Raw genomic sequence first — 23,996 nt, forward strand, 5'->3', positions numbered from 1 at the left:
TCCCCATTCAAGTATTTTCCCCCAATTCCCATAATCTCAACATCTTTTTCCCCTAATGTTTGAAGCTCACAAGTTGGGTACACATCATCAATAATTGCTTGAGCTACAGAACAATCCTTTGTAGCAAAGGTATTGTGCGATTTTGTGCTCTCCCGAAGCTTAATAGCTTTCTTCATTTTTTTTACTACTTCTAGCAATCCTCGCCATATAAAGTGCGATTTTGGCGAAGTCTACCAAGAAGCTACCAGGTTTATTGCAGACCGACAGAGACGGAACACCGCAGAGGAAAAAAGACAGGCGGAGAGATGGACGACCGGGAGGCGGAGACGAGGCCACCAGAGGCGGCCGGACTACCGCCGCTTGCTCTTCAATCCCATCCCGGCGGCCGTGCAGCTACACATCAGATCCATCCGGTGTCTCCTATTACCCTAGCGGCGGCGGCGTTGGGCGGAAAGGAGGAGCCGACGGGATCGGGTGGCGCTCGTGGCGATCTTCCGCGCGGTGAGATCGGACGGGAGGAGGCGCGATGGGTGCAGTGGCAGGCGTTTTTCTCCGACGGGAAAGATCCTGTCATTTGGATCGAAGGGCGTCTTCGATTTACTCCGCGCTCGCGATGGACGACTCTCCTTGATCTGGAGAACGACGTCCTCACTGGCGATTATCTCCCGGACGACGGCAAGATTGAGGTTGGTTTTAGATTCATTCTCGATATTTATGAAGTGGTCGTTGGAGAATGTATGCAGGTGGATGTACAACCGAAGTCACCGGTGCTAATCGATCTGACGGAGCCGATGGTTCCTGCAAGACCGGGAGGGCGGTTTTGGGCGCTTCTAGAGAGTGATGACGAGGAGGAGCAGGTCCAGGGCCATATCCCCATGAAGAATGCCAGAGTTCCCCTGGCCTCGCAGATCGCTGGTTCATCGCCGGAGCCTAAGATCAAGACCGAACGGTGGCGCTCATCATCTCAAACTTCTAGACCGGCCATGAAGCCGTGGAGCGGTCCAATTCCTAAGGTAATGAGAGAACCGGTAGTGTTGTTAGACTTTTTGCCAGAAAATTGGACTCTTGTCACGCGGAAGAAGAAGAAAGCACGGCGGCCGCCGGTGGCGCAGGCGCCGAAGCCGATGACCGACCGTTCGTGCGTGATTCGGGCGGAGCGGATCTTGTGTTTGAACGATCTGCTGGGACCTGATGGACTGGAGAAGGTGGGCCTCTGCGCGGGTGCACAAGCGTCTGGGCCGTCGGGTGAGAGAGATTTGGAAGTGGGCGGGCCGGGATTAGCGGGGCTAAAGGCCCAGGCAAAACCGGCTGGTGTCGAACGGGCTGTGGAGGCTTACGTGCATGAGATCACATCGGTCGGCGTGTCGTCGCATGCATGATTGGGTCCTCTCTGCCGAAACGTTGTTATCGCTAGGGTTCGCCGCTGCGGACGGATCGGTTTTCCTTCGGCTGTGCGTGGACGAGCGAGGCGGGCATCAGGCGACTTTGGTGTGCTTGTGACGATGGTAGGCGAGAACGAGATGCCGCCCAAGGCTCAGCCATTGGCGAAGACTCAAGCGGCATCGGGGGCCCAGACTACGGCTGTGCTGGCTGCTGCGGCTGCTGCAGCGCCAGCGCGGGCTGCGGTTCCTGCTGCCAGGGCTGCGGCGCAGCCGTCGCCAGCAGTTGCGCCCCCTCTGCCGCAGCGTTGGCCTAGACAGATGGCTGGCGGGCGGGGTGGTGCTGCCAATGGCGTAGGTGGCCGTGGTTCGGGCGCATTCGCAGGTGACAGCCGCAACCCCCCCCCCCTCCCGTGGTCAGTGGGGTGATGATGGCTACAACGCTTACGGACATGGCCTTCATCGCGGTTCGTCGTCCACCGGTGGTGGGCAGGGCTATGGTTGGAATGATCACGGTGCTACCGGTCGAGGGTTTCAAGGACCACCAGGGAATTTTGTTGAGGGTGCGGTTGGCCCGAATAATCGATTCCGGGGACGCTACCGAGGAGGTCGTGGTGGTCACCGGCAGCCTCCTCCTCCGAGCAACCTGCCTGTTGCCACGGGGCAGGTCACGACACTTGAGGAGATGTCCACCGATGATGCTGGTCTTACTCAGGCTGCGGTGGAGACGGTTCGGGCCCTCGCCGATGTGACAGTACCAGTGACCACTCAGCCTGATGATGCTGCTTCCGACAAAGGTTCAGAGAAGGTCGGGGGTGACAAGCCGTCCAAATGGGCGACTAAGAAGAAAAAGCTGCTCTGTTACCGGTGTGGTGAGACGGGACACTTTATGGTTGATTGCTCTGCTGAGTTATGTGATATTTGTCGGAAACCGAAACATGTGACGGCGGAGTGTCCGCTTCTTCTTGGGCCCAAACCGACGGTTAACATCTATGGGCTTTGTTGTTCTGAGTTGATGTTTTTTGAGACACCAAGTGTGGCTCCGGTGGCTCCTGTCATTGAAACCTCCTTCCCTGGGGTGGTTAAGGTGGTTAATGGACCTCTCACTGAAGCTCAAATTATTCAGCAGTTGTGGGAGTTGGCACCGAGGAACTTTAACTGGTCTCTGGTGAAGTTATCAGAACAGACTTTCAAAGTGGACTTTCCATCTAAGGAGGATCAGAAGAGGATTCTCAAGTTTGGCATGAGTAGAGTTACCGGCACAAGTTTTGTGTTACAGTTCTATGAGTGGAAAAAGAAGGAGCCTCAGGGTATGCCGCTGACTCAGATTTGGGTTCGTATTTCGGGGGCGCCATTTGAACCTCTGGATAACTTCTTGGTCACATGGAGCCTGGGATCCTTGCTCGGTAAGACGGAGCAGGTGGATATGCCCTTCACGCGTGCTCATGGTGTGGCGCGCTTGCTGGTTAGTGTGGCTAACATCGAGTTCCTGCCAGATGTGGTAAGATGGACTTACGAGGGCATTGCTTATATGTTGGATGTCGAATATGAGGACCCTGATCTGTTTCAGGAATTTGAGGAGATTCATCATATGGATACTTCTGAGGGCGGAGGTGTTCCTGGGAACCAGGGTGGTAGTGCACAAAATGATGGTGACAAGGCTTCCGGGCTTGTGGATTCGACTAAGGCAGGAGAGTCTGCTCAGGGGAAATCGCCGACTGTTTCGTCTAATATGTTGCAGCTTGGATCCGTAGGAGCTTTTTCAGCGCCTCCTTGTCTTTGGAGTGATCGCGTGGATATGGATGATCCGTCCGAACATTTGCCGCCGGTGATTACGGGGCATGACTATGTTTTGATCTTCGATGGACCGGGAGGAACCAATGGACAGGAGGTTCATGTTACTCCTCCTTCATCTCCGTTGCCTAGGATGGAGGTGACGGCCTCGCTGGACGCTTCGGCGGATATGGGCGGGCAGGAGGACCCGCCCTCTTGTGCTACGTCTGCACCGACCTCGAGGGGGCCCAAGGCCTGCATGGTGGCTAGGGGCTCCTTGGGCTCTCCGGCGGGTATGGGTGGGGCATGCGGGCAGGAGGCCCGGTCCCCTGTGATGATGACGCCGACGGCGCCCACGGCGGGCTCGGCATTCATCTCCACGTCACCGCGCGCGGGCGGAGGTGTGGCCGTGCAGGAGGCTGCCATCACTCCGTGCCCCGTTGCGGTGGGAGGGTCGGGTGACGCGGCCGTCTCACCGGCTTCCTCTTCGGAGCACCACGCAAGGGTTTCCCCGGTCCCTGCTGTCGGCGGGTCGCCCGTGGACATGCCGCGGGAGTCGTCGCCGTTTTGTTCTCCTGCCCCGGTGGCTACGGCCCGGGGCGCCGCTGTTGGGGGATGGGTAGGAGGCATTTCCCCTAGCAGAGCTTCACGCGAGGAGGTCATCGCCTTTGGCAGTATCCCGGATCCTGTCTCCCAGGGGAGGCGGGTCAGCGGGAGGTTGCAGGAGCAGCCTGGCATTGATGACATGCAGCTCAGGTGTGCTTTGAGGGCTGCCAAGTTGCGTGACGTCGAGATCTCCACTGGTATGTCTATTAATAAGTCGAATTCCATTTTGCATTTTACTGATGATGAAATTATTCATAATGCAAATCAAATAGGAGTTTCACTTGGTAATAATGGTACTGAGATATCTAGGTCGGTTAACGACATTCTTGATTTGGAAGCTGAACGTGCGGTAGATATGATTCGTCACATTGCTGCAGTTAAACCTATGAACGACTCGAAGATAGATGCGCTTGGGGTTAGGGTTCTTGATGGCTTGTGTGCCGATCTTGACCCCGCATTACCCGAGACGGAGGAGGACACCAATCCTGAGACGTTTCTTCATGTTGATGAGCCCTTGGTGCTAGAAGCAGAGAATGAGTGTGGTGATCAGGCTGATGGTCACATTAAGCCAAAACGGACGTGGAAACGGAAGGTTTATCCAGCCTCGGCAGCGCGTAGGAGTGCTAGGATACGTACTGCCAAAAAATTTCATGATGAATTATGAGAGGCATTTTCTGGAATAGCAGAGGTCTTAGAGACTTGGCTAAAAGAAGGTTTCTAGCGGATGCTTCTCTTGAACATCATTTGGATTTTATTGCATTGTCTGAGACTGGAAGAAGCAACTTCACTTCACAATTTCTTGCCACTTTGTCCGGGGGGTAGATTTTGACTGGCATTGCCTCCCCCCTCGAGGAAGATCCGGTGGGGTTAAGTGCGAAACGTTGGAAGTTCGGACTGTAGTTTTGGGGGAGTTTGTTGTCAAGTTTCGAGTTAGAACTAAGGCAGATGGGTTTGATTGGGCTTTGGTGGCGGTTTACGGAGCTGCACAACCAGAGCTCAAGCCAGAATTTTTGGCGGATCTGGTTCTTGTTTGTGGTAACGAACAGCTTCCTCTCTTAGTGGGGGCGGGATTTCAACATTATCCGAAGAAAAGAGGAAAAGAATAATGACAATTTTGACGGCAGATAGTCGTTTATGTTTAACACTATTATCGAAAGCTTGGATCTCAGAGAGATAGAGCTCTCGGGTAGGAAATTCACTTGGGCTAATTCGTTACCGGTACCGACGTTTGAGAAACTTGACCGTGTCCTAGAAAGTGTCGAATGGGAACAGAAGTTGTTACGGCATATCTCTCTCAAGGTAGTTTTGGTGATTGATGACAACATGTTTGCGGACTAATCATGTGCTTTGAATAGTTCACAGATTCACCCCTGGCACGAGACGTTTTCTTCCCTTCGGAGTGTCTTTCAAGACGGTGTAGCTCTTTCGTTTCTCTCTCGGTGGACTAGTTGCGTAGAGGGCACCGTACTATCAAGAGGGGGTCCGCTGGGGTATTGCATGGGTGGAATCAACACGTACACATCAGCTTCTCACCCTCCGAGATTTTCCATTCCATTGAAGAGATCTCTCCGCTTTTCTTTGTCCTGTCTGGGTCCCAGCGGTAGTACTGCGCAACCCAGCCGTAGTACCGCTGAGGAGCCACAAGCGGTAGTACCGCTCCACAGCGGTAGTACCGCCCGTGACTCCACAGCAGTAGTACCGCTGGGGTGCCTGGCAGCACCGCCTCGTCCTCAGCCTCTTTGGAGAGATTCTCTCTCTCTCTCTTCAATGTCCCAGCGGTGGTACCGCACTAACAGCGGTAGTACGGCCGAAGGGTCACAAGCGGCAGTTCCGCTCCACAGCGGTAGTACCGCCCGTGACCCCGCTGTCGTAGTACCGCTGGGCTGTCTGGCTCCTACTGCCTCGACTCGAGGGGTCTTTTTCTCGTGTCGGGTTTTGCGGCACTAGTTGCGGTTGTAGAGGCGGTAGTACCGTTTCAGGAGCGGTAGTATCGCCCCTACCACCGCCGTAGTACCGCGTTGGGTCCTATTCCCTACTAGTCTCCTCTGCGCGGCAGTGCCACTGGCTGGTGCGGCAGTACCGCTGACCTAGTGGTAGTACCGCCCCCTCTTAGCGGTAGTACCGCCCTGTGCGGGGCTGGTTGGTGAGGGGCAACGGTTGGATTGTTGCCCCCACTATAAAAAGGGGTCCCCTTCTTCCCTTTGACCTACCTCTTCCCCCTCAAGCTCCATTTATTGCTCAAGCTCCATTGAATGCTCCAAGCTCCATTTTCGCCTGATCTATCTCTCTAGCCAATCAAACTTGTTGATTTGCTCGGGAGTGGTTGAGAAGGCCCCGATCTACACTTCCACCAAGGGATTTTCGATTCCCCCACTCATCCCTAGCGGATCTTGTTACTCTTGGGTGTTTGAGCACCCTAGACGGTTGAGGTCAGCACGGAGCCATAGTCCATTGTGGTGAAGCTTGGTGGTTTTGTTGGGAGCCTCCGATTAAGTTGTGGAGATTGCCCCAACCTTGTTTGTAAAGGTTCGGTTGCCGCCTTCAAGGGCACCAATAGTGGAATCACGGCATCTCGCATTGTGTGAGGGCGTGAGGAGAATACGGTGGCCCTAGTGGCTTCTTGGGGAGCATTGTGCCTCCACACAGCTCTAACGGAGACGTACTTCCCCTCAAAAGGAAGGAATTTCGGTAACACATCCTCGTCTTCACCGGATCCACTCTTGGTTATCTCTTACCTTTACTTGTGCAAGCTCTTTAGTGTTACTTCTCTTGCTTGCTTGTATGCTTGTTGTTATTGCATCATATAGGTTGCTCACAAAGTTGCACATCTAGACAACCTACTTTGATGCAAAGTTTAATTTGGTAAAGAAAAGTAAAAATTGGTAGTTGCCTATTCACCCCCCCTCTAGTCAAGCATATCGATCCTTTCAATTGGTATCAGAGCCTCGTCTCTTTATTAAGGACTTTACCATCCAAAGAGTATGGTTGATACCGTAGACGGTGTGGAGGAACACTCCGGTGTGAATCCGATCTCGTCTACGGGCGATGGGGGAACCTCGGTCTCTCGTGAGGAGTTCAATGTGGCCTTGGAGACATTGAAAATCTCCATGATGACCGAAGTTGAAAGCATGTTTACTAAATTTCTTGAGGGGCTTAAACTTTCCACCGCACCGTTGAAAGTGGGTGATCCCGCCAACAAGGTGACGGATGCTATCCCCGACAAGGGGGAAGCTAGTAGTGAAAAGGCTCCTTCTTCTAGTGGTAAGAATGGCACCGGCATCTTTGCCCATGTGGAACCACCACTTGTTTATGGTGGACCGGTTACTTCCACTCATTTGAATTATGCTGGTCCTCCCCCTAAGATTGTGAAAAATGAGGACTTTGATTCTTGGGTTTACCGCTTTAAACATCATTTAAATCATGTGAACACTAACCTTTGGAGAATCATTGAAGAAGGTTTCTATCCACATGATCCAAGCAACTTCACTCCTCGAGAAGCCGCGGACAATCAATTCAATGAGAATGCTCTCTTCATCATTCAAGATGCAATTCCACCCGAAGACCAACCTCACCTTTGTCCCTTTGCCTTGGCCAAAGATGCATGGCATTGTGTTGTCTCTCTCTACCGGGGAAGCGCAAGCATTCAACGCTCCAACTATGAAGTGGTACAAGATGAGGCCGATGAGTTTGCAATGAAAGAAGATGAAGAACCTCGTGATCTTTATCGGAGAGTAACCAAACTCGCGGTCTCACTACGAGATCAAGGGAGCAAGGACACGGATGACAATTGGATCAAGCGAAAATTCCTCAAGGCAATGATGCCCTATCACAAGGCCATGTCCTCTATCATTCGTCAAAGACCGGACTTCCACACTTTGACCTCAAGCGAAGTGTTGGATGAGTTTGTGGCCATGAACATTTTGGACAAGACCGCCGACAATGCGGTGCTTCCTTCTCAAAGGGCAAAGAGGCCTAACCTTGCATTGAAGGCCAAGCTCACTGTTGAAGAAGAAGAAGAGGAAGAAGAGGAGAGCAACCCCGAAGATACGAAGTATGCATATCATGAACACATGGCACTTGCTTCAAGGCAATTTTGGAGCAAGAAAAACTCAAGGCCAAACTTTAGCAAAAACAACTCAAGTGGCACGAAGAGCAAGCAACGTGTAAGGACTTGCTACAATTGCGGCAACGTGAGTCATTTTGTTGCAGAATGCCCATATGAGAAGAGGGAAGACAATGGTGGCAAGCTCATCCGAAAGGACAAGGCCAAGTCGTTCCCCAACAAGAGCAACTTCACCAAGAAGACTCCTCCCAAGGCATTGGTGGTACAAGAAGAGTACAATGAGGATGATGATGATGATGAAAGTGATGAGTCGGTTGCCATGGCCTCCGTTGCCATTGCGACGACTCCACGGGTATCTCTCTTCGACTCACCCAATGAGATCATCACCGCCAAGTGCCTCATGGCTAAAGCCACCAACAAGGTAACCTCCAACATCAAAACTACCATCATTAATCATCCTTCTCCGGCGGATAACATTAATGAACTTGATGAAGATAATGTGGAGGCTAATGAGTTTGAGGTCTTTATGGGAAAACTCAAGGGAAAATCCAAGAAGCACTTTGTTGCTCTCTTGGAACAACTTGGTGAAGCCAATGACATGATCGAGGCTCACGAAAACACCATCACTAAGATGGAAGGGCATAGTCGTGACTATGCCGATGAGATTTCGGATCTTTCCAATGCTCTTGAGGAAGAGCGTGGTCTTCATTTGGCTCTTGAGGAGTCACACAACGTTGATCATGCTAAGTTAAAGAAAGATTATGATCATGTCCTCATTGTTTCTCGTGTGCTAAATTCCGAGAAGACCAAACTTGGGGTCGATCTTGCTAGACTCAAAGAGGAGTTTGATATACTTGACAAGGCCCACAAGGCCTTGAAGGGTATTCACGCTAGTCTCAAGGAGTCTCATGATCAACTCCAAGTGAAGCTAACTAAGGAGAAACGACTTTTCCTCATATGGTTTTAATTGACAATGCAAATGCTACTAACCCGTGTTGTGAGCATATACATCTTGTTTAGGAAAATGCTAAGTTGAAGGAGCAACTTGAGAGAGGTCTTGCGACTTGCATACAAGGCAAGAAGAACCTCAATGATCTCTTGATCAACCAAAGGGTAGTTGTGGCCAAGGAAGGGGTTAGGTACGTGCCTGACTCCAAGAACAAGAAGAAGAATGACAAGACCAAAAGACCTCATCCTCTCATGCAAACCTTTGTGAAGGAGGGAGAGAGTGCCTCCGAGGAGAAGAAAAAGAACACTGCAAAGGGCGGCAATGTCAAGAAGGGCAATGCCACCCCTCCCAACAAAGCCGGCGATTTTAACCCTTCTTATGTGTTATGCCGTGCTAGTGATGGGCATGTTTATGCCAAATTTGTTGGTTCTCTTCATGAGTACATTGAATGGTCTATTTGGGTTCCAAAGACCCTTGTTACTAACATCAAAGGACCCATTACAAAATGGGTACCTAAAACCAAGCATTGATCTCTTGTAGGTGTTTGCTTCCGGTGGTGGATCATCGTTGCTCGATAGCGGAGCTACAAATCATATGACCGGAAGCAAGGACTTGGTGGTGGACGTGCACAAGGTTCCATCTATGCCCACCAATGTCGAATGGGGTGACGCCTCATCTTCTAAGGTATTGGGACTTGGCAAGGTGGTCATCTCTCATGATCTCACGATCGAGAAGGTCATGCTTGTTGAGTCCCTTGCATAAAATTTACTTTCGGTTCGTCAACTTGCAATCATGGGCTTTGCCACTTTCTTTGATATCGATACCGTGGCCCTCTTGTGGAGCAAGACTCTTAAAGTAGCTTTTGTTGGGCATGTCGAGAACGGTCTATACGTGATTAACTTTTCGGAGCGACCCACTAAGACCGCGACGTGCCTAATGGCTAAAGTTGATGTGGGATGGCTTTGGCATCGCTGTTTAGCCCATGTCAATATGAGATCTTTGCAAAGTCTCCTCAAGGGGGACCATGTCCGTGGACTAACAAATGTTAGTTTTGCTAAAGATCGTGCTTGCAGTGCCTGTATCGAAGGAAAGCTACATGAGAAGGCTCACCCTCCCACGACTATCATTTATTCGAAGAGGCCTTTGTAGCTCATTCACATGGATCTCTTTGGGACTCCTTCCTTCGATAGTCTTGGAGGTAGGAAGTATTGCTTGGTGATTGTGGATGACTACTCAAGGTACACGTGGGTGTATTTCTTCAAGAGGAAGAGTGAGACCCAACAAACTGTCATTGACTTTGCAAATGAAGCACAACGTCAACACAATGCAAAGATCTTGACAATAAGAAGTGACAACGGCACCGAGTTCAAGAACTACACCTTGGATGAATTTCTTAGTGATGAGGGAATCAAGCATCAATATTCCGCACCCTACACCCCTCAACAAAACGGTGTTGCGGAGAGGAAGAACCGGACGTTGATGGATGCGGCAAGGACCATGATGGCGGAGTTCAAGTCCCCGTACAACTTTTGGGCCGAAGCCATCAACACCGCGTGTCATGCATCCAATCGGCTCTACCTCCGCAAGGGCTTGAACAAGACTCCATATGAGATACTCACTGGTAACAAGCCCAATCTCAAGTACTTCTGGGTATTCGGGTGTAAGTGTTTCATTCTCAAGAAAGGTGTTCGGTTGTCTAAATTTGAGGCTAGAGCTTATGAGGGCATATTTGTTGGCTATGCTACAAACTCTCATGCTTACCATGTCCTCAATAAATCCACGGGACTTATTGAGGAGACGTGTAACATGGAGTTTGATGAGAATAACGGCTCCCAAGTGGAGCAAAGTGGCACTTGTGATGTAGGTGATGAAATTCCTCCCCAAGCCATAAGAAGAATGGGTGTTGGCTTTATCCTACCCATTGAGGAACCCCTTGTGGCCGAAGGAGAAGGACAAAGCTCCACTCAAGTGGAGCCATCACCAACCCAAGGCCCACACGCTTCCGAAGAACAACATGAAGGCCCTCATCCTCAAGAACATGACCAAGGGCAAGATCATGCTCAAGACGGTGTTGACACATCAAGTTATGCCCAAGGTCAAGTCCTCTCCTCCGAGAAAGTTCAAGAACAAGAACAAGCCCAAGACGACGCTCAAGATGATCAAGTGACCACTCCTTGTCTCACCCCCGAGGAGGAATTAGAGCGCCGTGCCACCAAGGTTGCTTCCAAGCTCTCCACCAAGGATCATCTCATGACGAATGTGCTTGGAAGCTTAAGAAAGGGGGTAAGCACTCATAGACAATTAGCAAATTATTGTGAGCATCACGCGTTTGTCTCTTGTGTGGAACCCCACAAGGTCTATGAAGCGCTAGAAGATCCGGATTGGCTCAATGCCATGCATGAAGAACTCAACAACTTTGAGCGCAACAAAGTGTGGAGATTGGTGCCAAGACCAACCGGGAATCACAATGTCATAGGAACCAAGTGGATATTTAAGAACAAGCAAGATGCCCATGGGATTATCATTCGCAACAAGGCTCGTTTGGTAGCACAAGGCTACTCCCAAGTCGAGGGTATCGACTACGGTGAAACCTTTTCTCCCGTTGCTCGTCTTGAATCCATTCGCATGTTGATTGCATATGCTTCTCATCATAACTTTAAGTTACAACAAATGGATGTGAAAAGTGCTTTTCTTAATGGTCCTATTAATGAGTTGGTTTACGTCAAGCAACCCCCCGCGTTCGAGGATCCCTACTTTCCCGATCATGTGTATCAACTCGATAAGGCACTCTATGGCCTTAAACAAGCCCCACGTGCGTGGTATGACCACCTTACCGAATTGTTACAAGACCGTGGTTTTGAAGTTGGGCTAATCGACCCCACTCTTTTTACCAAGAAGGTCAAACGGGAGTTGTTTGTATGCCAATTATACGTTGATGACATTATCTTTGGTTCTCCTAACAAAGCTTTCAATGAGGAATTTGCCGCTCTCATGACCTCAAAGTTCGAGATGTCCTCCATGGGAGAGTTGAAGTTATTTCTAGGGTTCGAAGTGAAGCAAAGAAGAGAAGGAACCTTCATCAATCAATCCAAATACACTCAAGACATGCTCAAGAGATTCAAGCTAAGTGACGTCAAGCCGGCTTTCACTCCAATGCCCACCAAGTACCAACTTGACTTAGATCCCAATGGTAAAGTGGTGGATCAAAAGGTATATCGTTCCATGATTGGATCCTTGCTTTACCTTTGTGCATCTAGACCGGACATCATGTTGAGTGTGGGAATTTGTGCACGGTTTCAAGCCGCACCTAAGGAAAGTCACTATGTGGCGGTCAAACGAAAGCTTTCGATATTTGGCTCATACCCCAAACTTTGGCTTGTGGTACCCAAGAGGATCAAACTTCAAGATTGTAGGGTACTCGGATTCCGATTGGGCGGGAGACAAAGTGGATAGGAAGTCCACTTCCGGAGGGTGCCAATTCCTTGGTTGCTCTTTGGTAAGTTGGTCTTCCAAAAAGCAAGTTGTGTGTCTCTCTCGTCCACTGAGGCGGAGTATGTTGCAGCCGGTAGTTGTTGTGCGCAACTCCTATGGATGAGGCAAACTTTAAAGGATTATGGTGTCACTTGTGACAAAGTGCCTCTTTGGTGTGACAATGAAAGTGCCATCAAGTTCTCTCTCAACCTGGTGCAACACTTCAAGACGAAGCATATTGAGATTCGGTATCACTTCATCCGGGATCACATTAGGCGAGGAGAGATCGAGCTCAACTATGTCAACACTCATGACAACCTTGCAGATATTTTCACGAAGCCCTTGGATGAAGCAAGATTTCGCGAGTTAAGGCATGAGCTAAATATCATTGATTCGAGCAATGTGGCTTGAACCCTTGCACACCCCACCACGCTCAATTTGCTGTCTAGTTTAGGTGTAGGCATGGACATAGGGGAGTGTTGTTCTCTCAATGAACTCTCCCTCCCCCCATTATGCATAAATTGATCAAGTCTTTCACTTTAGCCATTGTTGATGGTACTTGTGTTTCAAAGACGAGTTTTGGTCATGGGCCCAAGGTTAAAATCTTCGCGGCGCCATACCTCTTGACTCAAACATAGGTGGCCTCGGCCACCACCCTCTTTTGAAGAGGTGTGTCTTGGTCGTTTGCTGGTGTGCTCTCTTTTCTTGCCGTTCTTGTCTTTCCTTCGAGCAAAAGCCATGTTGTTTGGTTGCCACAGCGTGCTGGGCGGTACTACCGCTGGTGGTGCACGGTACTACCGCTCATAAGCGGTACTACCGCCCCCCAGCACGGTACTACCGCTAAGGGACGGGACCAGGGGGTTATATCGGGGCAGGGGGAGGTTTCTTCTCCCCCATACCCATTCGCTTCGCCCCCTCTTTCCTCTTCCTCTCTCCAGCCTCAACTCGCCGCGGGAGGGCTCCGGCGGATCTCCGTCTCCGGGGCGTCCCTCTCCATTTCCTTTGGTGGAGTCGATCCCCACCCCGTTCTCTTGCCATGGATGCTGGTATTGCCCCCGTTCCTTGTCTCCTTTTGTCTCGTTTTCAGATCTTGTTTCTTAGGGGCAATGGTGGTAGCATCTCTAGATTTTTGGCTAAATCTAGGCTTGAGTTGGTTGGAGAAGGCAACTAGACTATCTCGATTAGAGTTTGGTAGGAATATTTTTGAATTTGGCAGGCCGGTAGTGCCAGATCTGACCACGGTAGTAGGGAACCGCTGTTTCTCCGCCTCGTGCTGTAGGAAACTGCTGTTTCTCCGTCTCGAGCGGTACTACCGCTCTCTTTGGGGCGGTACTACCGTGGGCATGTCACGGTACTACCGCTGCATGCCAAATTCCATCATATTCCTGCCTTACCTTGATCCTTTTTTTGTGTTTGTTGGCTTATGCTCGTTCTTTCTGGTTGTTTTGCGTGTTCTTGTGTTTGGCTCCAGGTGATGGCCATTCTGAGCATCAAGCTCGCCGTATCAACCCCGGGCGTGCAACATCCAAACGCTACCGCACCTCTGAGCCAGCCGGTGGTTCCTCGAGCACCCAACCGCCTCCAGCAAGTGCATCCGCAAGTGTTCCTCCACCTCCTCAGCAATTGAAGAGATCCACCAACAAGCCAAAGGGGAATACTGTGACTGAGATGACCAACAAGGAGTTTTGGGAAAAGCATCGCCGCAATCCCTATGAGGTGGACCAAGAACCCACTTTGGTCAACCGCCCGTTCTGGAACAGTTTTCAGTTTGCCATCTATTTTGATGTGATCAAGGCCAAGAAGAATCTCTTTGTTGATGTTCGCTCCATTGACACTGATGCTATGGAGAAGGACCCGGAGTACTTTGGCGAAGCCCTTCAGATGTGCACTCAGCTGAACATTCTTAGGATCATGCAGTTCAACAAGGATTTCGATGCAGATTTGGTGGCCCAATTCTTTGCCACCGTTCATCTTGGGACAGATGTCGACAGAACTCTGACATGGATGACCAATGGCAAGCTGCTTTCCGTCAAGTGGAAGGCTTTCATGGAGTTACTTGATGTGGTGGATCACGGGCTTGAGACTCCAGTCGGTTTCCGCCCTCACCGTAATGATACGTCCACCCACAAGCAAGCCCTTTGGCCCTACTACACTGTGAAAGTTCACCCAGTGACTAAGAAGAAAACCTATGAGTTGCCTCCTATCTGGAAATTCTTCATCGTATCTTCCGTGAGACTCTCTTTCCTCGCATCGGGAATCTGGATATGGTCCACTCTTATCTCGTGGACATGCTTCTGTTCTGTCAGCATGAGAAGGAAGCAAACACTGGAGAGAGCCTGGATATTTCTCATGTCATGTGGTCTGAACTTCTCTCTGCCGTGTCTGAGCGCAAGTGCCCGATATATGGTCCATTCATCATGAGGCTCATTGAGAGGGCCTGGGCACAGATCTATCCCAGAGTGTTGCTAGAAACTGGAGACTTGGTTTCTCATGAGATCAAGCGTCTGAGGAAGAAGGACAATTGGGTCACCCCAGCGCCTCAAACAGGGGGTCCGTCTGCTGCTGCTGCCATGGGGACCGAGGGTGGGGCTGCCACTGATGATCACGAGGAGGACTTTGGGCCCTCTAGTACAGAACCGTCGTGGGCACAGAAGCTTAAACGCAAGATGAAGAAGCTTTTCTGCATGGAGTCTCATGGTCAGTACATGACTCATGTGGCGGAGAAGCATGCCAGGATGTGCCACAAGGAGCTCATGCGTCAGATGGGAGCGACAGTTGCCAGTGGTTCTGAGGGTCAGATCACTGAAGAGGAGGAATGGATTCATCAGCATTGCCCTTGGACCGACTCCGATGCCGAGCAGTTTTCGACCCACGATGAAGATGCAGCCGATCACGCTGAGATGTGATGTTCGAGATCCTCATCTTCCCATCACATGGAGTCGTAGCGTCACTCTTTGCCCTTTTTGGTGTTTCGCTGCCGAAGGGGGAGAGAGTGTAGGGATTTGTGTTGTTGCCGTGTTTTCTTGTGTGTTCTCTCGGTGTCTTTGTTTGGTTTGGTTTGGTGCCTGTGAGACGTAAGTTCTAGACATATGGTGTGAGACATATGCTCCCTATCACTACCTTATTACTTATGTCTATTCAGTACTGTAGTTTATTATGAGTTGCATGCTTGTCCTGTTTTTTACTCTTCTCTCATATATCTTGTGCTTAGAATTGTTGGACTATAAAATATAGGGGGAGTGTTGATCCGGATATGTGTGTCTTGCTTTCCGAATGTTCCTCTAACTAGGTGCACACATTCTGGGGGAGCCCGTCTATATTTTGTAGTTCTTAGTTTTCTTACATTTATTTCTTTTCCTTGCGCAAATCCCTAGTTGTCATCAATCCACCAAAAAGGGGGAGATTGTTATGGCATATCTCTCTCAAGGTAGTTTTGGTGATTGATGACAACATGTTTGCGGACTAATCATGTGCTTTGAATAGTTCACAGATTCACCCCTGGCACGAGATGTTTTCTTCCCTTCGGAGTGTCTTTCAAGACGGTATAGCTCTTTCGTTTCTCTCTCGGTGGACTAGTTGTGTAGAGGGCACCGTACTATCAAGAGGGGGTCCGCTGGGGTATTGCATGGGTGGAATCAACACGTACACATCAGCTTCTCACCCTTCGAGCTTTTCCATTCCATTGAAGAGATCTCTCTGCTTTTCTTTGTCCTGTTTGGGTCCCAGCGGTAGTACCGCGCAACCCAGCCGTAGTACCGCTGAGGAGCCACAAGCGGCAGTACCGCTCCACAGCGGTAGTACCGCCCGTGACTCCACAACAGTAGTACCGCTGGGGTGCCTGGCAGCACCGCCTCGTCCTCAGCCTCTTTGGAGAGATTCTCTCTCTCTCTTCAGTGTCCCAGTGGTGGTACCGCACTAACAGCGGTAGTACGGCCGAAGGGTCACAAGCGGCAGTTCCGCTCCACAGCGGTAGTACCGCCCGTGACCCCGCTGCCGTAGTACCGCTAGGCTGTCTGGCTCCTACCGCCTCGACTCGAGGGGTCTTTTTCTCATGTCGGGTTTTGCGGCACTAGTTGCGGTTGTAGAGGCAGTAGTACCATTTCAAGAGCGGTAGTATCGCCCCTACCACCGCCGTAGTACCGCGTTGGGTCCTATTCCCTACTAGTCTCCTCTGCGCGGCAGTGCCGCTGGCTGGTGCGACAGTACCGCTGACCTAGCAGTAGTACCGCCCCCTCTTAGCGGTAGTACCGCCCTGTGCGGGGCTGGTTGGTGAGGGGCAACGGTTGGATTGTTGCCCCCACTATAAAAAGGGGTCCCCTTCTTCCCTTTGACCTACCTCTTCCCCCTCAAGCTCCATTTATTGCTCAAGCTCCATTAAATGCTCCAAGCTCCATTTTCGCCCGATCTATCTCTCTAGCCAATCAAACTTGTTGATTTGCTCGGGAGTGGTTGAGAAGGCCCCGATCTACACTTCCACCAAGGGATTTTTGATTCCCCCACTCATCCCTAGCGGATCTTGTTACTCTTGGGTGTTTGAGCACCCTAGACGGTTGAGGTCACCACGGAGCCATAGTCCATTGTGGTGAAGCTCCGTGGTTTTGCTGGCAGCCTCCGATTAAGTTGTGGAGATTGCCCCAACCTTGTTTGTAAAGGTTCGGTTGCCGCCTTCAAGGGCACCAATAGTGGAATCACGGCATCTCGCATTGTGTGAGGGCGTGAGGAGAATACGGTGGCCCTAGTGGCTTCTTGGGGAGCATTGTGCCTCCACACCGCTCTAACGGAGACGTACTTCCCCTCAAAATGAAGGAACTTCGGTAACACATCCTCGTCTTCACCGGATCCACTCTTGGTTATCTCTTACCTTTACTTGTGCAAGCTCTTTAGTGTTACTTCTCTTGCTTGCTTGTTAGCTTGTTGTTATTGCATCATATAGGTTGCTCACCTAGTTGCACATCTACACAACCTACTTTCATGCAAAGTTTAATTTGGTAAAGAAAAGTAAAAATTGGTAGTTGCCTATTCACCCCCCCCCCCCTCTAGTCAACCATATCGATCCTTTCAGAAGTTTCCTTTGGTAACAGTGCAGGCATTGACACGAGGTGTCTCTGATCATACACCGTTACTAGTCGACTCCGGAGTTCAAACTTTTGTGGGCAACAAGAACATTTTCTCGTTTGAACTTGCCTGGTTTGAAAGAGAAGGGTTCCTTGAGTTGTTAGCTCGGGAGTGGGCTAAAGACTCAGGAGGAAGGACGCCTATCAAGCGATGGCAATGCAAGATTCGTCATCTCCGAAGGTTCCTTCGTGGATGGGCTAAGCACATGCAGGAATTTATAAGGCGGAGAAGGAGAGACTTCTTCTACTTATTCAAAACCTTGAAGCTAAAGCAGAAACTTCTATCTTGGATTCCAGTGAGTTGGAAACAAAGATGGAGGCGGAGATGCGACTTAAAAAGCTTCTTCGTGAGGAGGAATTGAAGTGGGCGTTGCGAGATAAGGTTCGCAAAATAGTACAAGGCGAGGATAATACTCAATTCTTTCATATGATTGCTAATGGGAAGCATCGTAAAAAGAGAATTTTCCAACTAGAACAAGACGAAGGGATGATAGTTGGTCAAGACAATCTGAAAGTCTACATTACCAATTATTATAAGCAGTTGTTTGGTCCCCCGGAAGAGAATTTTGTGTCGTTAGATGAGTCTAGGGTTGAGGATGTTCCTCAACTTGAGACTGCCGAGAATGAGCTCCTGACTGCTCCTTTCTCGGAGACAGAGGTGTTTGAGGCCATTGCACAAATGGAGAATAACAAGGCTCCGTGACCGGATGGGTTTCCGGCGGAGTTCTACAAAAAGTGCTGGCATTTTATTAAGGAATATTTGATGCCCATGTTTCATGAGTTTTTTGAGGGACAGCTTCAGTTGTTTAAGCTGAATTTTGGAATGATAACTCTTCTTCCTAAGAAGACAGAGGTTGTTCACATTGAGCAGTTCAGGCCTATATGTCTGCTTAATGTGAGTTTCAAAATCTTCACCAAGGTCGGGACGAACAGACTTACGCAGATTGCGCACTCTGTAGTTCATCCGTCCCAGACTGCTTTCATGCCTGATAGAAATATCCTTGAAGGGGTTGTTGTCTTGCATGAATTGCTCCATGAAATCCACTCAAAAAAACTTGATGGCGTAGTTTTTAAAGTGGATTTTGAAAAAGCATATGATAAAGTTAAATGGCCTTTCCTTCAACAAGCTTTGCGTATGAAAGGTTTTGATCCGGCCTGGAGAAACCAGATTGATTCCTTTACGCAAAAAGGGAGTGTAGGGATTAAAGTGAATGACGACATAGGACACTATTTCCAAACACACAAGGGGCTAAGGCAAGGAGACCCAATGTCACTAATCCTGTTTAACATAGTGGCTGATATGCCGACTATTTTAATAGGTCGGGCAAAGGATGCAGGGCAGGTAGGTGGCCTGGTTCCACATCTAGTTGACGGAGGGATATCCATTCTTCAGTATGCTGATGATACTATCATCTTTATGGAGCACGACTTGGCGAAAGCAAGAAACATGAAGCTGATGTTATGCTTATTTGAACAATTGTCTGGGCTCAAAATTAACTTCCACAAGAGCGAATTGTTTTGCTTCGGAAGAGCAAATGAGGACCAGGAAACGTATAAACAATTGTTCGGCTGTGAATTGGGTTCATTACCGTTTACGTACTTAGGTATACCCATTCATCATCGTAAGCTGACTAACTTTGAGTGGAAATGCATCGAGGATCGTTTTGAAAAGAAACTGAGCTGTTGGAAAGGGAAGCTCATGTCATACGGAGGACGATTGATTCTGATTAATTCGGTCCTTACCAGTATGCCTATGTTTCTCTTATCCTTTTTCCAGGTTTCGGTGGGTGTCAGGAAAAGGTTAGATTTCTACCGATCTCGATTCTTTTGGCAGAATGATGAGCTTAAACGAAAGTATAGGCTTGCTAAGTGGGATATAATCTGTAGGTCGAAGGACCAAGGGGGTCTAGGTATTGAAAATCTGGAAGTAAAAAACATATGTCTCCTTAGCAAGTGGCTATTTAAACTGTCGTCTGAGACGGAGGCTACTTGGGCACAGATTTTTCATAACAAGTATCTTTATGCTAAAACCTTGGCCCAGGTGAATGTGAGGCCTTCCGACTCACCTTTTTGGAAGGGTTTGATGAGAGTCAAACAACTCTTTTTCAACAAGACAAAATTTATTGTCAGGAATGGTGCTACTACGAGGTTTTGGGAGGATACGTGGCTTGGGGAGACCCCCCTTGCACTTCAATATCCTACTTTGTACAACATTGTGCGACGTAGAGAAGCCTACGTTGCAACTATTTTACAATCCACTCCCCTCAATATTAGTTCTCGGAGGACGCTAGTTGGAAATCGTTGGGAGGCCTGGCTCCATCTTGTTAGACGTTTAATGAAAGTCCGGCTGTCCCAGCAGCCAGATCAGCTGTATTGGAAACTTACTAAGAATGGAGTGTTCTCGGTCAAATCAATGTATTTGGATGTCATAAACTCTAGCGTCATCCCTTCCTCGATACACGTTTGGAAAGTAAAGGTTCCCTTACGAATCAAAGTGTTTATGTGGTTTGTGCATAAACAAGTCATTTTGACTAAGGATAACCTGGCAAAATGCAACTGGGTGAGCTCTTCTAGGTGTAGCTTTTGCGATCATAATGAAAACATCAAACACCTCTTTCTCGATTGTACGTTGGCTAAGATTCTATGGCGGTCGATTCATATTGCGTTTAATATTAATCAGCCCACCTCTATCAACATGTTATTTGGAACATGGCTTGATGGGGTCGATTCTGATACTGCAAGACACATTCGTGTTGGCGTTTGTGCTTTATTCTGGGCAGTATGGAACTGCAGAAATGATTTAGTCTTTAACAGATCAACAAACATTCACTTTATGCAGGTTAGCTTCAGGGCCATGGCGTTCATCCGTATGTGGTCACTACTCACTCCGGCGGAGGCCAGGGAGCGTTTGGTTACTGCGTCTACCCGATGGGAGATGGTAGCTCGGGATATTTTCAACCGGTTTGGATGGCGGTCATGTAATAGGATAGGCATGTAGTGCTCCTATTGTATTTGCCAGCCGGTTGTGGCTTTGGGTTTTAGCTCTTTTGAGCTTTTGTTTACTTTCGCACCACGTTACTTGGAGAATTTGTTACTAGATTATCGTTTTAATAATATGAGCCGTATGCATCTTTCTGATGCAGAGGCTGGGGTAAACCCCCTTTTTGAAAAAAAATATAAAGTGTAATGGAGAATGCAAGTATTTAGACGATGAACGATACTTACAATCCAAATCCGACAAGTACCCAGTCTCCTAATCGAAATCATCGTCAGCCAGCAACGAAAAGTGGTTGTCGGCAAGGGAGACCCCTACTCTGGCGCGGAAGAGCAAGTGAGGCTGAGCAGGCGAGGTGAGCGCCCCGGGAAGCGTGGCGACCTCCTTGGCATGTGAATCAACCTAGCTAGTGTCTTTAAGGTTTCTCTTGTAGAAATATAATTTTTTATCAATATTTTATAAATAAATATACATCTCTATGTGTAAGTGTAAAATAGGACGAAAATAAAACAAAATATGCATATATGCGTGATTTCTTTCATGCAGCACTAGATTATGAGCTGCATGCATGCGTCCTTTTTTTCTTGATTATAAAACACCCTTTAGGCGTCAGTTACCACATGCATTTGCATGCATGCGTGGTCCCTATATGTGGGTGGTGAAGTGGCTCTTATTGTGTAGATCTGATGGCTATTATAGAATGATCTAGTATATCCAACGGCTAAATCAATTTATATGATGTGACTTAAGGAGAAGCGAGAGAATTCCTAGTAGTGAGGTCTAGGTATTTAGATATCATAGAAAAAGGAATTAGAAAGCATATTTTTACAATATGCTTCTGGTCTCAACAACCCAGGGCCTCTGGGGTCAAAAGTAGGCCACAACCCCAGCCCACAAACATTTTCAGGTCTCTCGTCCATGCAAGAGTGTTCAATTTTTCCTTTTGCTTTGTTGTTTGTCTGCTCCTTAGTGATAACTCGACATTTCTCAACAGCTAATTCCCCAAAATCAAGCATATTCTCTAACCAGAACTTCAGGATAGATGAAAATTACTAACATTCATCTTCATCTTCACAAATTCACCATTCATCACATCGTTATCCCCATTCAAGTATTTTCCCCCAATTCCCATAATCTCAACATCTTTCCCCCCTAATGTTTCAATCTCACAAGTTGGGTACACATCATCAATAATTGCTTGAGCTACAGAGCAATCCTTTGTAGCAAAGGTATTGTGCGATTTTGTGCTCTCCCGAAGCTTAATAGCTTTCTTCATTTTTTACTACTTATAGCAATCCTCGCCATATTAAAGCGTAATGGAGAATGCAAGTATTTAGATGAGGAACCATACTTACAATCCAAATCCGACAAGTACCCAGTCTCCTAATCGAAATCATTGTCAGCCAGCAACCAAAAGTGGTTGTCGGTAAGGGAGACCCCTACTCTGGCGCGGAAGAGCGAGTGAGGCTGAGCAGGCGAGGTGAGCGCCTGGGGAAGCATGGCGACCTCCGTGGCATGTGAATCACCCTCCTTGATTTTCTTCATCCTCGGGGGCGGGCCCGATGGAGCCACCAGCTCGTCCTCGAGGACGATGCGAGCGCCATCACCGCGCCCACCACGTACTCCGTCGGTCCCATAGGAGCACGACGCCATGAGCGAAACGTCCTCCATTTGAGCACCTGCTTGGGGTTCTTCGACTCCGCCTCGCCCATCGTCCATAACAGAATCTCGAGCGGTTCCATCGATATCCTAGACGGAGTGAGGCACATGTCTTCCGCCTTGGTAAGTTTTCTGTAGATTGCCGCCGCCGCCTTCATCTGGCGCTCCTCTGTGAACTAGAAGATGATTTCCTATGTCCGCGCCATCTTCAAATCATCGCCGCTGGCTATCTCCAACATCCGCGCTTCCATGCGCAACCTACTGTCCACCATGGATATCATGGAGAGGTGAAGTCCTGGAGCTCAGTGAAGACGGAGAGATGGCGTCGAATCTTGATGGAATGCGAATAGGGGGTGGAACAGAGGGGCACATCGTCCTTGGTGATTTAATGGTGAATCCCCTCTCAAATTCATGGCGGCCTCTCTCCCCACCTCGGTGTGCGTGACATACCGATGCGCCTCGTGTGACTTCCCCTGCAACATACCAACTAGCACAACGTGACCGGGGAAGCAAATCTGGGCTCCCTCACCGAGTACCTCAGAATCGCAGACCACCCGCGAGTCAAGGCAACACCCTCCTCGTCATAGAGAAGGGGGGAGGGGGGCGTTGGGATCCTGCTCGCAGGAGGAGTGCATCTCACCAGTAGGTTAGCAAGCCAAGTGCCCAAAGGTCAGAGATGAAGTGCGCCGATCACCACAAGTCGCGTGAAAACAACGCGGTCACTTCACACGTCATCCGACTATCCGAGCAGTCCATTGGAATAGTTTAGGTTTCTTTTTGAAACCTTCTAACAAGAATTTGATGAAAATAGTTCTGAATGGAAACTAAAAAACAGTAATATATACTGATTATCCAAAAGGGCAGAGTGCAGAAAATAAAAAATGTAATAATGTGAACTGCTCTGATTTCTGAAACAAAGCAAAAATGTACAAAAACATACAAAAACTGATTTCAGGTATAAATGGAGACTACAAGACTACATGGAGAAAATTCATGTCCTACAAGAGCACTGCAATGTTAGTGACCGAGGAAAGAAAAATCAAGAATAGTGATCAATGAAAAAAAGATATCTAAAGAACTACTCCCTCCGTTCCAAAATAGATGACCCAACTTTGTACTAACTTTATACTAAAGTTAGTACAAAGTTAAGTCATCTATTTTGGAACGGAGGGAGTAGTAAGTAAGGAAAAGAAATCAAGAATATTGATCAATGAAAATGATATCTAAAAAGATGAATGAGGAACTGAAAAGGGAAACCTAGGAATACACGATGACTAGTTAACTGAACTGAAAGGGCATATGAAAAACTGAACTACTGTAACGAAGAATAACTGAGCTACTGTATTGAAGAAAATTATTAAACTGGGTAAAAAGAGCTTAATAGACTAAAGAGAGTGGTTCTTCTACACCCACTCTTGGTGCACCCACGGTGCATCCACGCAAAAAAACATATCAAAACATTTCGAAAAAATTTGAAACCTCGTGGAAATGATCATCAACAAATGTTATGGGGGCTTGCAAAAATTGGTGGTCAAATAACATTCGAGGAGCTCTCTACAAAAAAGACAAAATCACTGAAAAATAGTCAAAATGTACGTGCACTGTTTGAGCAGATTTTGCAATTTTGTCTTTTTTGTAGAGCACTTCTCGAATGTTATTTGACCACCAAACTTTGCAAGCCCTCATGACATTTGTTGATGATCATTTTCACGAAGTTTCAAATTTTTTTCGAAATGTTTTGATATGTTTTTTTGCGTGGGTGCACCGTGGGTGCACCGAGAGTGGGTGCAGCCACTACTTTCCCTAGACTGAAGGCTGGAAACTGAATAAATAATGAGAAGAAAAGACCTCTTAGTTGAAGAGTTGATACTAACCAAAGAGCGACTGATAACTAAGAAAAAACGACATGGTGACCTCTTAGTTGAAGAGTGGATACTAACCAAAGAGAAGCTCTAGTGCATAGCAGACGGCTCAGGGTAGATCAAAC

The 23,996-nt window shown here is 48.5% G+C and overlaps 1 protein-coding gene across 1 annotated transcript; it reads left to right on the plus strand.

Annotated features, from left to right (window-relative positions):
- Positions 1-305: 305 nt before the first annotated feature.
- Positions 306-20,353, plus strand: LOC147980831 (uncharacterized). The gene is made up of 2 exons (XM_087515772.1): positions 306-686; positions 20,195-20,353. Exons 1-2 carry the CDS (start codon positions 306-308, stop codon positions 20,351-20,353), a joined length of 540 nt encoding a protein of 179 aa, XP_087371898.1.
- The last annotated feature ends 3,643 nt before the right edge of the window (positions 20,354-23,996 follow it).

Source organism: Triticum urartu, chromosome 3A (assembly GCF_056163025.1).
Source record: "Triticum urartu cultivar PI428250 chromosome 3A, HENAU_Tu73, whole genome shotgun sequence".
NCBI classification, from domain to species: Eukaryota; Viridiplantae; Streptophyta; class Magnoliopsida; order Poales; family Poaceae; genus Triticum; species Triticum urartu.